Genomic DNA, 18,163 nt, shown 5'->3' on the forward strand with positions numbered 1-18,163 from the left:
TCCATTTAGTGCCTGCAGGTCGTGTTGGAGTCAGTAAATCACCCTCTGGGATCCCTGTGGGGTCCTGCTCTGCAGATGCAGCTCCCGTTGGTGAGGATTATGAACACAAATAGCTGGCAGCTCTGGTTTGTACTTCAGGTGGAGACAAATATTTCCATTGAGAAGTGCAGGTTTTCAAGTCAGAGCTCTGCTACATTATTTAGTGCAGAAAATTTTAAAGTAAAATAACGCTTTTTGTTGTTTTGTTTTGTTTTGTTGGTTTGGGCTTTTTTAAAACATTGGCTCTGTCTGCTGGACAACCCCAGCTCGAGGCAGGTCTGAAGTTGTTTGAATCTCCCATGCTGGGTGTTAATGGGAACAGGAGCAGCTGAACACATGCACGTCAATAGCAGACTCGGAAGCATAAAAATTGAATTTCCTCCTGCCTTTTCCTTTCCTGTAGAGAAAATGGGCCCCATTAGCACAGAAAGCTTTGGCAAGGTGGTATTTGCAGTCCGAGGCTGGAAAGCAGCTGCCATCCCCAGTGTGCTGTTCAGCAGAGGACTTCACTTTTCACTGCTGCCAGTAATCCTGTTTAGTGTGAGCACAAAGCAGCAGCTGGATTTTGGCTGCTGGGTGTGTTCTGGGGTGGGGATGGGCTGCAGGAGTTCACTGTTGTGGTGGATCCGATGGAGGATGGCAGGGATGCACTGCCTGGCCGTGGATGGGACCATCAGCCCTGCCCGAGCCACTGTGCGATGTGAGGAGCCAAGCTGGAGGGCACCAAACACAACTGGTGTCTCTAAAGCAAATGTTTTGGGAAGTGAACTTTTCCCCAGGCGTTCCCAGCCCTCCCTCTCACGCTGCTCGTGCATCTGCTTCATCTAACCTGTGTTCAGGTGCAGCTGCTGCCTTGGCAGGTGTCTGGGCACACCTTGTGCTGCTCTCTTGGTGCAGTTGTGCTGTGTCCGTGTGGAGCAGCCCAGCATGTGCCACATCCCCTGCACCCAAATGCATTTTGCTCCACTCCCTTCCTCAGAAGAATAAAAACCCCCATAATGCTGCCTTTGCCCAGTATACTCTTGATGTTGATGACTGATGATTGCTGCTTATTCCTGCTTTTTATCCCAAGCTTTTCCTCTCCTGCTATTAAATGTGACCCTCTTGTTTTCATTTGGTGCCTTTGTGCTGGAAGGGAAACAGTGCTCTGTTGATCTGATCAGTGGTTGCTTGTTTTTATTCCGTGTGCAGAGCACTTTCAAAGGGAAGGGAGTGAATACATGTACTGTTATTTTCTGTCCAGCCTTTCAGACCCAGCTCTCCCCCTCCTTTCCTGTGTGGATGAGTGAGGAGTGCTCCCACTCCCACTCCCCCAGGGCAGGCTGCTGTCCTTGCTCGGCAGCAGGATCAGTCCTGCATGGATTCTCTGCATGGCTGTGGACCAGCACTGATGCCACAGAGGGGAAAAAGCTCATTTCCCCCCCCAAAAAAGGCAATTTCCTGAACCAGATGCCCAGCTGTACAGATTAAGAAAATTCAGATTAAATTAAAACTATTTGAAGCAAAAATACAAGCACTGCAGGAACCCTTAATTAGCTACAGATTTTCATCTGGTTTCCACCTCTTCCAAATTTTTCTTTTTAGGTTGTCTCAACCTGAGAAACTGGTGATATATTCTACTCCTTAGAATAATAATAATAAAAAAAAGGCAGCTAATGTTAGCATTTTGGTGCTAATGCTCCATTTCTGCACTGATACCCTCCGAGCCAGTTTTAACATTATGTGAAGTTTAAAGGCTTTTCACTTTCAAAATAGCTTTTTAGTAGGTTTTTTTTTTTTTTCATCCTCCTGCGTTATCCTTTCAGTAGCCTGTAACTCTTCCATCAGGTAAATGCACTTTAAAATGCTTCCTTCAGCACGGAGCAAATACAGAGGGAGTAAAAGGTTTGTAATGCAGGAGAAATGGCATTAATTCTGCCGCCCTCCTTTGTAGAAGAGCACGGGGAGAAGTAACTGCTGGAGGGCAAGTGGGGATAAAAAAGATGTCTTTTTGTTGAATTTAGGAGTTTGAGATGTCAATGCATATCCTTAACACTGCTTGGTGCCAGCTGGGCTGTGTGGCAGGACTGGGAGAAGAGGTGGAGGCGTACCGGGGGTATTTACCTCGGGAGCAGGGAGAGATCTTGAAATCTGATACTGAGGGGAGATAAATCTTCAGTCACAGTCAGGGTCATTCCCTTTATTGATGCAAAGGTGAAATCCTCAGGAAGGGGGTGAGAAATAGATGTGCCCTGGCTTGGAGGAAGGTGTCCAGTGGAAGGTGTCCCTGCCCGTGGCAGGGGATGGAATGAGATGATCCTTAAGGTCCCTTCCAACCCATACCATCCTGTGATTCCATGAAAACTGATTTATAACACCATCCTTTCTTCTGCATCCCAACACAGACGCAGCCCATCCTTGTTCAGAGGTTGTGTGATTGTAATTCTCCTTTCTGGACCTGCTTGGCTCCTACCTCGCACTCGGGTTAAGCTCCTGTGCTCAGAATCTGTGAGGCTCTCAGGCATCTGCTTGGGAAAACACAAATGAAATGTCTTGGGGAAAAAAAAAATTGGGTAAAGATATGTGCAGCCTCAGGAGTTTGAAGCTGGGAGTTTATGCTGATTAAGGTGTGATGCAGGAGGGGCACCAATCCTCCTCCATCAAGGAAAGTGGCCATGAGTCAGACACGCATTGTGCTTCACCCAGGAGTGAAAAACCACCCAAACACAAAACACCTGCACTAACACAAAGCCCATTACAGCTAAATAGCTTTAATATTTTTTCCCCTTATATTTCCAGCAAATGGCAGCTTCTACAGAAAAACATCAGTTCTGGGGAATAGACTCACCAAGTGAATCCAGTCCCTAATTTTCACACAGCTCCCTGCCTTCCTTCAGGTGTAGTAGGAAATGACAGAAGTGTTTCAAGTTGTACATAGATGCAACTACTGATAGACTCCCTCTGGAAGCTTTTATCCTTGTAAATTAATCTATTTGGAAGGAGGGGACAGTAAAAGACTCCATAGATTTGTTGTCTCAACAGACCAAGCTGAGTTGTCTTTTGAAATCATCATCCCAAAGATTTTTTTTTTTTTGCTCCCTTCATATTATGATTTTCCTTATCTCCAGTGAGGGCATCAAGTAAAGAGGGTGGATTTAGATTAGATATTGGGAAGAAATTCTTGGCTGTGAGGGTGGGCAGGCCCTGGCACAGGTTGCCCAGAGAAGCTGTGGCTGTCCCATCCCTGGAAGTGTCCAAGGCCAGGTTGGATGGGGCTTGGAGCAACCTGAGCTAATGGAAGGTGTCCCTGCCCATGGCAGGGGTGGGACTGGATGGGCTTTAAGGTCCCTTCCAACCTGAAGTATTCTGTGCCCCTGTGATTTCATTACTGGATGTTTAGGTTGTACCCTCTGCCAACCTCCATCTTTTTCTAGTCTGGTGCTTTTACCCCTTACACATTTTTGAGATGTGCTTTAACCTGGTTTTGAAGCTGTGACTTCAGTTGTAAGGCTGAGGTGTGTGACGTGCACCTCTCAAAGGACAGGAAGTGCTGACTCTGCCATTGCTGCCCAATCCATCACCTTGAAGCCTCGTCCAGTGGCACTTGCACAATTTAGTGCAAGTCAGATGACTGGTTTTGTTTGGGTTTTTTTTCTTTTTTCTTTACTTAGAGCTGAATTCAAGAATAATACAATAAGGAAACTGAGTGAATGTTAATTATAAAAGCTTGTTATCTGTTTCTCGTCCAACCGAAAATAAATAATCAGCGTAATGTTCTTTTTTTTTTTTTTTGGAAACAAACACAATGATGAGCTGGCTTTCTGTTTCTCTTCTTTTTCCTCAATGAGCCTTAGAAACTGAGGTCTGAATGAGAAAATAAATAGGAAACTGAAAACATCTTTCTCTCCAATCTGAAATAACATTGTGTTTGTGTGTTAGGGGAAAATAGGCATACAATAAACAAATGGATTTATTTTCTGATAAATGGCCTTATTACAAAGTAATGAGTCGAAAAATAGAAAAAGAAGAGAGTTCTGTGAGAGTGTAGAATGCTCCTCAGATGGGAACAGGGTGTCTTTTGGTTCTGAACCATTGTTAATAGTGCAAGATGCTTTCACACAGGTGTGGGAGGTGATGGCCGTGCGTGTCCCCTGCCACTGCAGCACGTCCCAGTACACCTGGGTTATGCAGTTTGCCCTCCTCCAGGTAGAAATGATCAAAGGGAGGGTAAAACTGTGGAAATTTTGGAATCAGAAGCTGAAAAATAGGTGGAAGTGAGAGAGAGACTTGTGCCGAGGAGCTCTGGGGTCAGGGCTGTGGGAAGGTCTCGGATCATGGCAAGGGTGGAGGAGCTGAGGGAGGTTGAGCATCCTGGGGGGGAAAGGAGAGCAAGCAAAAGGCAGAGTGCATGGGCAGAGTTAAAGGTTAATAATGCAGACAGCTGGGAGCATCCAGGCTGCTCAGCTTCCTTCCAGCAGCTCCACTGGTAATACAATTGGAGAATCAACACAAAAACAGGCAAGTCATCCATAGTTATTTTATTACTGGATTCCAATCTCCCTGTAGTCTCTGCCACAAGAATTTCACTGAAGGAATAGCAGAAAGAGACCTGACACAAAGGATGAAAGCCCACTGAAAACAAGGAAGGGGAGAGCAAGGCTGGTCCTGAGAGTAGGAGTGAAGAAATGGGGCAGGCAGAGATTCATGAGCAAGATTAAAGGCAACAAGACTGATTCTGAGCAGTGACCTTATGGGAATTTCACTGCCTGCCTTCAGAAGAGCCAATCCTTCTGATACAGAGTTTTACCAAAGAAACCAAAGTATTAACGTGATCTGTTCCCTCCAGATCTGAGACTGTCAAGTTTCAGCATCTTTGGGGCTGTGGAATACTGAGAATATTAAAAAGATGTGCCCACGTGCCTGTGCAACTGCACATTGCTACTGCCCTTCACTGGGTTGCTCACAGCACTGGAAATGTGGGAAACATTGAATTAAATCACAGAGTCATGGAATGGGTTGGGTTGGGAGGGACTTTAAAGCTCATTTCATTCCAGCCCCTGCCACGACCAGGGGCACCTTCCACTGGACCAGGTTGCTCCAAGCCCCGTCCAACCTGGCTTTGGACACTTGAACCCTTTGATCAGTGCAGGAAATACATTAATCATCTGCTAACATGGTGCTGTTTCGTGTCTGGCTGGCTGTGGGACCCGCTAGCCAGTTCACAGACACAGGCTGAGGTGTGATGCCAAGGGGAGCTGCACAGATTTGGGGTTGTGTCTCTTCTTGCTGCACAGGAGTGATGCAACCAAATTGCCTTCAGTGTGCAGTGCCTCTCAGAGATAACTTTAGATAAACATTTAATAAAGAGCCATTTTATGAATTGCCTCTCTAGCTGCTCTTTCAAGAGGAGAAAAATCAAGCAAATTGTGCATGGTGGAGTTTTCATGGCAAGGCTCTAAATATATATGGGTTCATATCTGGTTGGTGTTTACACTGCAGTAATCTCTGTATATGCTTTACATAGTCTGGATCTTTTGATCTCTGTGTGTCTTTTGTCTCTTTTTTTCCTCTTAGTACCCTCACAGACCACAGTGCCATCCAAAAATAATATTTGATGAAGCTTTTGATCTCACAGTGGTTAAAGGGATTTGAAATGGGACAAAATTAGGCTAATTAAACCAAGAACAGCATAGTTACTTGTGATTTTCAAATGCCTTTTCATGGTATGACCTCTAATGGGTTTCAGAGTTCTGACAGATACAGGAAGAAATATTAATCCCTGTTTTCAGATGTAAAAACTGATACAGAAAATGTGCCTGTAATATTGAGTGCTTCCTTGGTGTTGTCTGCAGAATAACTGCTCGCTGTTATTGAACTTCTGCTGAGCAATTACAATTTGTTTTCATTTGCTATTAAACTGCAGACACAGATTAAGCAGTTCTCTTGGCCCTGATGTTCTCAGAGTAACTATTTCTCACAGCCCTCCTTTCCAGAGCGTATTTTCCTTTCCTTTTGGTGTTGGTTCTGATTTTTCAGCTCTGCCCAAGTCCTCCTGAAACGATGTGACTGTCTGGGGTATCTGGCTAGTTTTTGTTCTGAGGAGGCTTCCACATCATCCTGCCTTTTGTTTAATGTAGAGCATCCAAATTGGTGTAAATGGGTGATTTTTCACCCTCCTCTTCCAGGGCTGATGTGTCCCTCTCCATCCTGCTCCAGGGTGTGCACACACACAGATTTATCTCCTGGACCTTGAAAAAAAATAGTTTTCATCTATAGCAAATCAAATGCTTGCAGCAGATCCTGCTCTCTGTATTAGTCTCCAGGACAAGTCACCATTTTTGCTTTAAAAAAATTAATAAATTATAAGAACAAAGGCTTGCAACCATATTTTAGACCACAGAAAATTGTTTAATATGGGAAAGGAAATAAATGCTGGAAAGATGTTGGATGAATAGCTCGTGACCTTTTACATCACCCTTTTACCTCGTGGGAGTAAACTAAGTTTAGAGACTGAATATTTTTATCATGTCATAAAGGGTTTGATTTTATTTTTATTTTAAAACACCATTTGCAAGGTGCAGCCTGGCCCTGGAAGAACTTGGTGTAAAAGCATCCAGTTTCAGTTTAATTATTCAGTATAATTAATGTGTATAATTAAAATTTCCAATTTTGGCTCCAGCCTGATGTAACATCTAAACTTTTTCCTTCAGCAATAAACCTGGATGTCCAGCTGCCTGCTGGAGCTCGCTGTTACTTGAGGGCAAACTCCCTTTTTACATGTAAATGTAGTAATTTACATTTCTGCTGTGTATGAGCCACTTTTTGTGAGTAGTGATTTGACAGAGCTGGGTTTGCTGTCTGTGATGGGTTTGTCTGGTTCATCCTAATTGAAGCTTGTCCTGAACCCAACCTTCCTTTGAACTCCTCGGGAATTCTGCTGAGGTAGGAATAGGGTTGTACTTGGGAGTGGGGATAAAAACAGGCAGGTGAGGCTCAGTCTGATGTGTAACATATTTAGTGGAGTGTGAAAGGTAGATGAGGTCTCTGTCTTTATGAATTAATGTTCTCCACTGTAGCAGGAACATCTTAATTTTGTGATTAAGTCTTGCTTTGAGATGCAGGCAGCCTGTTAACCAGCCCTGTGAAATTCCTGAACTCAGGTATTTTCTGCCTGCACTGAGCTCTTGGTTTTCCACTGGAATTCCAAATTTCTCAGGGGCATTCAGGAACCAATTTGAGAAGTCAAGGGTGTTGAAACTGGGCTTCCTCTCCCCATCTTTCTGACCCCAGGACAATATAACACCTCAGACTCTTGCCATGTTGAGTAAACTTCATTAGTGTTGAAAAGTGGCTTGTATTGCAAGATGATAAATTTTTAACCTAAGTAAATTACTTTCTTTGCAGCTAATAAACTGAATAAATGATGCCTTTTCCATGCAGTGCAGTGAGGCTCATAAATACTGGGAGCAGTGAGTTGGTAGTTTCACTTGATTAGCCTTCCCATTTCTGTTTCTAATAATCCTTGTAAGAGCCAGGAATTCAGTCACTCGTAATAACATGTCCAAAAACAGCACTGGAAGGCGTTCCCTGCCCCTGGGGGCACAGCAGTGTCCTGCCCAGACCCCCCTGCAGAGCCCCTCTGGTGTTGTGTGGGGTTGTCCAGATGAAGGAGTTATCTGATAACACAGCCAGGCTCTCCCCTCCCACTCCTCCTCTGCTCTCACTGCTCCCTGTTCCACACCCTGCCCTACCCTGGACCCCCTCACCACAGCTGAGGGGGCTCCTGGGGAGCTTTAGTTCTTCAAGGGATTATGCAAAGAATAATTGAATTAAAGAGCTGCTGTCAACACGATGAGAGTCTGGCAAAGGCACCCCGTGTTAACAGCTCTGCTTGCAGACACGGATTTCAGAGGGCTTGGATCAGGATTCCCAAATACTTGAATCTTCCCTTTCTGGCTGTTTGCCTCCCCCTTACCACACTAAGCTGTGTTTAACCAGGAGCTGTCCATCTGGGAACACAGAATAAATTAAACTCTGAGCAGAAGGAATGAGGCATGATGGTAGCCAGGCTTCCTGGGGTTTCTCCGTGGATGGAGGAAAGATTAATATATTTTATCTTTTTCTATAAGCTGGTGCTTAACCAAATCTTGGATGTATCATTAAAAAACTTCCAAATTCCATCCTAATAAGAACAGTGTTTATCTTCAATAATGCGAATTTTATATTAAAAATCAAAATACCAAAAATACTTGAGGCTCTTCAGAGGGTTTTTGCTGCTGTCAGGGCAGGGTGCAGCTGTGACCTGCCCAGATGTGACTTGGTGCAGTAAATCAGAGAATCCCACCACAAAGCAGGAGGCAGAAATAACCTTCAGTGAGATGCAGGGTGCAGTCCTTGGCTGGTGTGAGCTCTGAGAGATCAATTTTTAACCATCAAGACAGCCCAGGAAGGGGCTTTGCTGTAGTTGTAGCTGAATTACTTTTATATAGACAATAATAGCTCTTGAATCTTGATTTTCAAATAGCCTTCATATCAACAGCAGTCTCCAAAACATGGCTTTTGAGGCACGTGGTGGTGGACAAGCCAAGTGCTGTACAGATGCAGGTCCTGCCACCAAAAGGAGGAGGATGCTTGGCCAGAGCTTCCTCAAGCCCTCGTCCTTTGTGCTGCTCTGATTTACAGCAGGCACTACAAATAATATGGCCTTGACAGTGAGGTCCCCCTGAGGCCCCAAAATTTGCATTTCTGAGGCTAATTTGCAAAAATTTCTGGAACAATTAGTGAAGAAAGTAAAGAAGAGTCAGGCACTCCTTCCAGGGGCCGTACTTTTTGCACTGCTCAGAGATGCTTTGACCTTCGAGTTTATTACAAAGCAGGAAAAGTCAATATTTCTTAGCTTGCCAAGGTGGAGGAATTTTAATGAGTTATTGAGTCAAATAGTTAATCCTCCAATAACAGACTGTTTTCCCTTTCAGATTTACAGTGATAAAAACAAAGGCTTTAATGGGGACCGGGAAAGATGGGGTTTTGTTAGAGACTTTGTGCACGAGCAGATGAAATGGGCCTTCAACACTGGGGCATTTTGGCATGAGATGCTGGGCAAGGCAGGGGCGGTTTCGGTGTTTGCAGGGAATTTAGCATGATAAAAAGGGATTGGTAGGGTGAAGTAGCTGGTGCTGATCTCCTCACATCTCTGTTACACGTGACTGGGGGGCTTTGGCTGAGCTCAGACACTGAACTGTTTGGCTGCTTGAAAAATCTTTGCAGGCAAAAGCCCTGGGTGCTCTTGAGAGGATGTTGTGGTGCTCCAGGCGCTGCAGGATGTGTCCCATGGGGTGCTGGAGCACATCTGGGGCAGTGCTTCCACTTGAGCACCCTCTGAAAGCTGGTGCCAACCAAAACCTCGCCAAGAGCCAAACCCACGTGTGGTACTTGTAGAGAACAGGGATTTGCTTCCAAACCATCCTGCTGGTCCAGACTGAGTCCCTGGTGCAGATGCAGCCAGAGTCTGTGGCTGTTGGAAGGCTGTGCAAGCCTGGCAGCAGGTTCTGCACTAGGAAATGCTTATTCCTGCTGTAATTGTGGCTTTTGCAGCATCCCTTTGTAATGCTCAACTCTGTGTACTCCAATTAGCATAAAATAATCTAATTTGCTGAAACTTGAGTATAATGCTAATTATTGCTCTGAGTAGTGGCTTGGTTGGAAGTGCCCTGTCCTGTGTGAATTATAGTGATGTTCTGTGTAAGCCTTTAAGTGAGGAAACTTCATAAGCAGAAAATGTTATAGCACAAGGGCAGCTTCCTTACCCTTTTAATAGTATCAAACAGCAGATAGTACAATAATATTCAGAACATCATATCCAGTGAATTCTTAAAAGCAGTAGAAAGTTATTTTTCCCTATGTGGCATTATTCAGAGTGTAGGGAGAGATAGTCGTGGTTGCTTTTCCAGTGAGAAGCATTTTCCAGTAACATTCCCTTGACTCCAGTGATGGTCTTTCTGGGGGGGGTTATTTTTTAAAAAAGCTCTCAGCAATTGTCTGCTGAGCTTTCCTTGAAACCTGTGTGTGTTTTAGCCCTGGGGATGTTGTGATCCTGGGTGGAAGCCTCTGGCTGTGAGCTGAGTGTGGACAGAGCTGGAGTGCTGGCACTTAGGGCACTGTGCCGAGTTCTGTGGCTGCAGGAGCGCAGGGTTTCAGAACTGCTTTCTGAGTGTAGCTCACCAGGGTTTATTCTGGGCTCTGGTTCTGTGAGAGGGGCTGAAAGAGCAAAAGGCCCCACGTCCATCCCTTCCCCGTGCAGCCCTTTGAGCAGAGCTGGGTGTTGTGTGGGGGGAGTGCAGATGTGAGGATGCCTCAAAGCGCTGCTGTTCAGAGCGGAGCGTTTGCTGCTCCCAAACCTCTCTTGCTCCATCAGGGCTGTGCTGCTGGGGCACACGAGTGCGGTGTGATGGGGCAGGAGGGGCTCTCACAGGTGTCTCTGCTCTCCAGGGTGGTGTGATGGGGCAGGCAGGGCTCTCACGGGTGTCTCTGCTCTCCAGGGTGGTGTTTTGGGGCAGGCAGGGCTCTCACGGGTGTTCCTGCTCTCCAGGTGGTGTGATGGGACAGGAAGGGCTCTCACGGGCGTCTCTGCTCTCCAGAGTGGTGTGATGGGGCAGGAAGGGCTCTCACACGTGTCTCTGCTCTCGAATGGGGTGTTTTGGGGCAGGCAGGGCTCTCATGTGTGTCTCTGCTCTCCAGGGTGGTGTGATGGGACAGGAGGGTTTCTCACACTTGTCTCTGCTCTCCAGGGTGGTGTGTTGGGGCAGGAGGGTTTCTCACACTTGTCTCTGCTCTCCAGGGTGGTGTGTTGGGGCAGGAGGGTTTCTCACAGTTGTCTCTGCTCTCCAGGGTGGTGTGTTGGGACAGGAGGGTTTCTCACACGTGTCTCTGCTCTCCAGGGTGGTGTTTTGGGGCAGGAGGGTTTCTCACACGTGTCTCTGCTCTCCAGGGTGGTGTTTTGGGGCAGGCAGGGCTCTCACTCGTGTCTCTGCTCTCCCCAGCGCCCTCGGGGCAGGACGGGCCCTGCGAGCAGAAGCTGTGCGGCCGCGGCAGCCGCTGCGTGTTGGACCAGCAGAGCGGGCAGCCCGAGTGCCGCTGCCTGCAGGACTGCAAGGCCACCTACGTGCCCGTGTGCGGCTCCGACGGCAGGTTCTACGAAAACCACTGCCAGCTGCACCGAGCCTCCTGCCTGCAGGGGAGGAAGATCTCCATCGTCCACAGCAAGGACTGCTTCTTCAAAGGTAGGGCTGGGGCAGAACCTCCATCGCTCGTCACGATCCTGGGAAGCGGCCGAACGGAATTGTTGTGTTTCCAAGAGCTCAGTTTTTCAGGGATGATTTATTCCGGGACGGCATGGAACATACACGATGTTTTATGCAGCTGTTAAGCCCCTGAGTGTCATCACCGTGCAAAATGTAATCAAACTGGGAACTGGTAAATAATTAACATCGCTCTCTGCATTGTGTGTAGTTGTGCTGCTCAGTGCTTTCAGCTGCCAGTGTAATAACTTTTTTACAATCCAGTTCATTTGAAAAGGCTTTGAACGATGCAAAGACGTTCAGAAAAAGTAGACGGTATCAACAAAAAGTTTGTTGCAACAATGAGAAACAAAAACCTTGTTGGGCAAATGACACAGGCAAAGGCAAGGAGCTGTTTGGATGAAATCAGAGGAGCAAGGACACAGTTTTAAGTAATTTTAAGGACAGTTCTGGTTACCAGTGGGATGCATACAGCTGCAGCTCTTTTACTGGTTCAATAGCAAATTTCATTATCATCACTGCACCAAATCACCAGTCCCATGTCTCTCCCATTAATATTTTGTATTCCCTGTACCATCCTGCCATCAAAGGAGACTGCAGGAGTAAGGAGCACATGATGAAATGCCAGGGAATGGAAGGAGTTGTAAATTATTTTACTTCTAATGAGAGGCCTCATAAAGGCCTCACTAGAGTATATCTTGCAAGCTCATTGTCAAAGATGACTCCATATAGCTACAGGAAGATTTGAGTGGGTTGTTGCAAATATATCCAGTGACATTTACGTGATCAAATATGAAAATAATTCCTTTATCTTCAGCTCACTTGAGCCCCCAGGAGATTGGCTGTACACAGAGCCATCCATCATGGGTTCTTGTTTACTAACATGATGCTAGAAGAGCCTATTTAAGCAACAAGAATCCATTTGAAGAGTCTTATTAATATATCCTTGTGATACCCTTTGGAGATAGAAAAGCATTACCATTCTTGTGTCTCACAGGAGACCTGGAGGCTAAGATCCATCCAGCCCAAAACTTTTCCCGAGGTTTGTAGGCACTGCTCGGAATTAAAGGGCAGAATCTCCTTTGTCTTGGAGGTCTGGCTGTGGAGGGGTCAGCAGAGCTGGTCAGAGCCTGGACTCAGTGTTTGTCACAGGCAGCCTCTGAATTCACCAAAGCAGGTAATTAGGGCTGGGATCAACAGACCTTGCATGAAGTTACTCATGGAAAGGGGTCACCTAAAGGCACATTTCGAGGGACAGCCCCTGAGCAGATCAAGGCAGGGAGGAATTTTTGCTCATAATGTTAAAAAGGAGCATCTAAAAAGGACACTTGTGCCTTGCTTGTGGTGCTGGTGCTTCTGCTCTGAGTATCAGTGAGATCAGGGTATGGATCAGGCTGGAAACTGCCTCCCCCTCTGGGTAAGGTGCAGGAGGGCCCCTGCAGCACGAGAAACTTCCCAAAGAAAGGGGAAGTCTTGATTGCAGGGATGCTCAGCCCTCGATTCAGGGGACTTTCCTCCCCTGGCTACCAAAAAGTGTCTTCAGTTTTCCCATTCCTGACATCACCCCCTTTTTCCGAGGCTGCTTCTGGCCTGGGTTTTTATTCCTTCCCTTTCACAGCCAGTGTTAAAGAAGATGAGTTCTCATTGCAGTGATCAGCCCCTGCAGGGGCTGTATTTACACCTAATGAGCCGATGTCACGCTCACTCCCCTGAACACACCGTGAAATGGTGGCACCAAACGAGGAGTTTTGTGTCCCAGTTTAAAGGAACCCTCAAACTCTTGCCGTGGAGCACTGCTAAAATCTGCTTTTCAGCAGAATAACAGCTTTATATGGGAGGGAAGAAAGAAACAATCTCACTTCTCTTCCCACGTGAATAAATAAAAAGGTACTTCACACCTCTGTCTGCAGAGATAACATATAGAAAAAAAGTTTTCCATAAGGAGGGAATAATCCCACAGAGTGGGACTCCACTGAAATATTAGGTTTCAGCCTTTTTTTCTGCCATGCAGTTCCTGAGGAACCTTCTGTGTATCCCTCTGTTTCTTGGTATTTTAATATCTTCTTTGTAAATCAAGAATGATGGTGGATTCTTCTAAATTGAAATTTTCAGTAAGCAATCAAGCTACAGGTTTTTAAGCACCATTAGAAGTGTAAGAACTTTGACTGGGAAAAAAATCTTAAAGGTGCAAAATATGCAGTCCCAGAATGGATTGGGTTGGAAGGGGCCTTAAGGAGCCTCTCATTCCAATCCCCTGCCATGGGCTGGGACTCCTTCAACCAGCTCAGGTTGCATCTGTCAGTAGGCACCTGTGTGTTTTCTGTTTGCTTTCTGTCAAGTAGATAATTTAATTATTTGAGTACAGTCAGGCTGATGAGGGGGCTACTTCGTGGGTTTTTTGTCCCAACTGACTTGTTCAATTAAGATGTAAATTCCTGTGTAGAGCTGAGGGACACCACAGATTGCATGTGTGTGTGTGTGTGTTTGCTCTGCCAGTCTGCCCAGTTATCAGTGACAAACTGGATGGCCTTAAGGTGTGACTGAGATCTAATACCCTGATTCTGAGCCAGGCCCATCCCCAGTGAACTGCTAAGAAGGCAAACTGCAAAGATTTGTTTCCTTCTGTGTATTTTGGCAAAGGATTCTTTGGCCCTTTAGCATATTTATCAGATGTGAAGAGCTTTGTAAATACTGGTGGATAGCAGGTGCTGATGTGTGAGCAGAAGCAGTGCTGGATTTGTGCCACCTCAATACATTGCATTCTGGACCAGCAGCAGGATTAGCAAGAGCAGAAGATCATTTTTCTCTGGGCAAGTGACTGATTTCTCCTTGGCCCAGCCTGGGATGAAATGGCTCCTTGAAACCTTGAGAGTCCAAAAACGTCAGGAAATGTGGGTGAAGCGATGAGAGATCCCAGGAGTGACCTCCCAGGGCTCAACCTGCAGCCTCTCTTGCAGCACAAAGTTATAAATGCCTTCCCTCTTCCTCAGCTGACAAAGCAAACAATAAACAGGTGGAAAACTTCACTTGGGGATTTGAAGCCCCAAGAGAAGTCCCATAAAGCAGGAGTTCCACCTCCAGAGGTCTCAGGAGAAATGTCAGTCCTCCTCATAGCTGTTCACATTCTCCTTGATCTGGTTGTCTTTCATGGTAAGAAATGCAGTTTGGTTTTCCCACAGGAAAATGTTCTATTTAAGGCTTCTCTGCCATGTGGAGGTTTTTCTCATTTTGTGTATTTTCTCTGCTTTATGAGTTTCCATAGTCATTTGATTGGAGTGTTGGTGATTTTTACTGGGTAGCAAAATATATGAGGATAAAGTGCTTTTGCTGTGAGCCAAAGTGGGGAGGAAAGAAGTTTTTCTTCCCCCAAAGCCCTCTCAAATCTCATGAACACTGGAAAGATAGCTGTGCTCGTAATGACAATTGTCCCACAGATGTCCAGAATGAGCAGTTGGCCTGGAAATGTTCCTGTTTGTATAAATGCTTTGGATAATGCAGTTATATCATTTTAGCACAGTGATTTGGACTGGGCTTTGCTTTCCCATAGCAGTAGTCCTCTTTTTTTTTCCAGTTCTGTTTATTTTTCTTTCCTTTTGACTTTTCACACCCACTCTGTCTCTTCCCTCATTTTCTCTCCCTATTTTTGGCCAGTGGAAGCTGCACAGACACATCTCAAGAGTTTTTCTTCCCTTACCCCTTTCCTTCCTCCAGAACCATCGGAGCACTGCCCTTCCCTAGCAGTTTACATACATAAGAGAAATTCTGTTCAGAGCTCTGCTTTTCCATTTGCAGCATTGAGGAGGAATCTCTCCCCTTCTTATTTTCCCTTCCTGCTTTTTTTTCCTGCCTGATCAGCAATCCCCAAAGCTCCTCTGCATCAGCCAAGCCCCTGCTAGGGGAAGGCAGCCACGACTTGCCCGAGCTCATTCCTTATTTTCTGTGGTTCTGACATCCTCCCTTTATCCAGGTGGATTGGTTTTTTTTTATAAAAAGCTCAGCTTTTCTTGCTGGGCTGTGTAGCAGCAGCTTTGTGCTGCAGCTGCTCAGATTGAGTTTGTGCTCGGGCATGAATTCAGCCCAACTTAGTTGACCAAACACTTGAACTTTCCATTATGTAAATGCCCTGTACCTGTGCCTGTTTCTTAATTCAGTTTTTTTTTTTTTGTCCATTCAGTCCAACTTGTACTAAAGCTTTGATTTTACGAGATCTGACAGAGTTTTATGCAGAGAGATGGGGACTCTGTAAAAGCATGTTCATGTCTGCTATTCCAGGCCCATTCTCCTCCTTCCTCCCTTCTCTCCTGAAGTGTCAGCACAAATTTTGTTAATACTTTGGTTCCATTGCTTAAAATAATGTATTGGTTTGGGTTTTTTTAAAGCAAATACCTGACAGTAACAATCCTCCTCAGACAAGGTCAATTCTGTCCCTGTAATAAATCATAATTTTGTACAGATTTTGTGCAGAATATCAAAAGAAACCTCTCTGGAAAACTACCTGCCTTTCTCCTTTCTGTTACACACACAGTATTTAATTTTCAACTTCTCTATCTTTCCCCCAGTTTTCAGGAAGTTTCTTTCTAATTAAGGAAAATGATAATCTTCTGCCCGCTGACAGAAAATTTTCTGTGCTTGAACGTAAATAAATTACAAACTTGGGGGGAAAAAAAAAAAAAGCCCAACAAACCAAGCAGGCTGATAACTCATATCACTGCAGTGATCTCAAATAGATATGAATTCAGCCTCAGGTGGTGGTGGTTTATTTCCTCTGTACTTTATTTGCTGTTATTTCTGTGTTTTGTTACTTCCAGAAGTAATTTGTTCTACAGAAGGGCATTTCAAAGCATCTCTGGGAAGGTGTCGATGCTTTGCTCATTTGGTGCTCGCAGGACAGGCAGAGCTGCTCCTCTGGTGAGGAGGCTGGAAGGAAATCTGCTCCATTTAACACTCCCTGTCTTTCCAGCTGGAAGGAGTCTGAGTGTGAACTAATGGCACTTCTCCCAGCTGGCAATTAATATTTGCTGATTTAGGTCTGCAGCGCTGCTGACAGGCTGCTTTGGTGGCACTGAGCTGCTCTGGGGCTGCTGGGAGGGAGGCAGTGAATCCCTCTGGGAGGAGCTGGGGGCTTCTGCAGGGAGCTCGAGCCTGCAGTGATCATTCCAGTGTCCAGTGTAAATATATGAGGAGCTGAAAGAGTTCTAAAGAGAGATAAGTGCTATGTGTAATGGAGGTGTGTGTTTGCTGTTATTAGAACTGAATTCCAGAGGGATTCCTTTCTATTCCCACATTGGTTTTTTCAGCTCTCTCTACTTAGTCTTTTGGGGAGGGATCAATTTTACCTGGCTTTTCAGGCTGAATCCTCTTAAATGTGATTGATAGCTTAGACCTTATAAACAGACTGCATCAATCCTTGGGGTAAATGATGGAAATTCCATTGATTCATGTGAGGATGTGAACATGGGACAATCCACTGTGAGCTTTGGTTATAGGAATGTGTAGGAATATGTGTAAGGTCTTGAAGGATATTTTCCATGTTAAAAGGAAATGGAATCCTTACATTCCTGAAATCCATGGAAGCCCATCTTGTCCCTCTAGTAGTCAGTTGTGAAACTCTCCCTTTGACTTCCACTGGAAATTAAATGCCAGTAACAAGAGCAGAGGAAGTTTAGGCACAAGAAAAAGAATCAAAAGCAGCAGAGAGCCTAAAGAAGACCAAAAAAAAAAAGAGAGATCTAGCATGAGGTGATCTCAGTTTGAAGCACCCCAAGTTTCACCTTGGTGTTGTTGAGGGCAGAGAAATGAGATGCAGCTCGTTGTTTTTTAGGGTGGCATCTGCTCCAAACCTGGCTCTGGTAAACCTTCACTGCAGTGCTTTCAGGAGAGCTGAGAGGTGATAATGAAGGTTTTTTGGATGCACAGCCATAGCAGCTGTGATGGGGCTGGAGCAGAGGAGGAGGGTGCAGAGTCAAAGGAAAGGGTGTCGAGCCTTGTGTTGACCGGTGGGAGTTCCTGTGCAAACTTTGGTGCTGCTGCCTAAACACTCAGTATGTCAGGGGGTGTTTGTCTTTCTTTTTTTAGCTATTTTTGTGTGCTGTCTGCACCTCACACATGCTCCTCATGATTTGGTGGCAATCTGGACTCACTGCATCCACCTCACTTTTCTTTGCAAATCAGGTTAATGTTTAGTCCTACATTAATTTGGGAGCTTAAACCACACTTGAACATTGAAGAGCCTCATGTAGGAAACATTAAATACTATTTTTGCTTTCTTAGTGTTTTGAATTTAATATTAGCTCTCATCATTCCATCAGCAACTTTCCAAGCTGCTCTAGGTGGTGTAACACTGGAGAAATGCCAGCAAAGTGGGGCGTGATTTTACAAAGTCATGACTAAAAAGTGACACATCTACTGAGCCTCTGCATTGCTGAACCTCTTGCAGTCCTGAAAAGAGCTTGGATGCTCAAAAGTTTATCAGCTTTTTTTCCCCAGCTCGATTGTCTTAAAGGTCTTTTCCAACCTAAAACATCCTATGGAGTGTCCCCATCCATGGTTTCCTGCTGGGAGGGAATGGTAGCTCATGCCATTTCCCAAGTCGTTTCAAGTGAAGTAAAGCAAATATTGCAACACTTGTGAACTTGCCTTAATTTCTCTAAAAACTACAATTGTATCAATAGAAAAATGGCTGATTTAATTAAGGCCCTCACAAGTCACCTTTTGAGAGGTGACTTCCAGTTTGGTGCCAGAGGACTCTGTGTGGGACTCTCCAGCTCTGTGCTGAGCCAGAGGCCAGGGAGAACCTTAATTTAATAATAAAGAAAAAAAGCCCCAAACCTGAGAGAGATGGGGAGAAT

At 45.4% G+C, this 18,163-nt stretch overlaps 1 protein-coding gene across 4 annotated transcripts in view; it reads left to right on the forward strand.

Moving 5' to 3' along the window:
* FSTL4 (follistatin like 4) overlaps positions 1–18,163 on the forward strand; it is a 333,296-nt gene that overhangs the window by 202,500 nt on the left and 112,633 nt on the right. For all 4 annotated transcript variants that reach the window (XM_050311904.1, XM_050311903.1, XM_050311902.1 and 1 more), the window contains one exon: positions 11,058–11,297. In XM_050311904.1, the coding sequence (XP_050167861.1) occupies positions 11,058–11,297 (240 nt within the window). The remainder of the gene's footprint in view (positions 1–11,057; positions 11,298–18,163) is intronic.

The sequence above is a fragment of the Myiozetetes cayanensis genome, unplaced genomic scaffold (genome assembly GCF_022539395.1).
Source record: "Myiozetetes cayanensis isolate MyiCay16 unplaced genomic scaffold, myiCay2020 scf17, whole genome shotgun sequence".
NCBI lineage: Eukaryota > Metazoa > Chordata > Aves > Passeriformes > Tyrannidae > Myiozetetes > Myiozetetes cayanensis.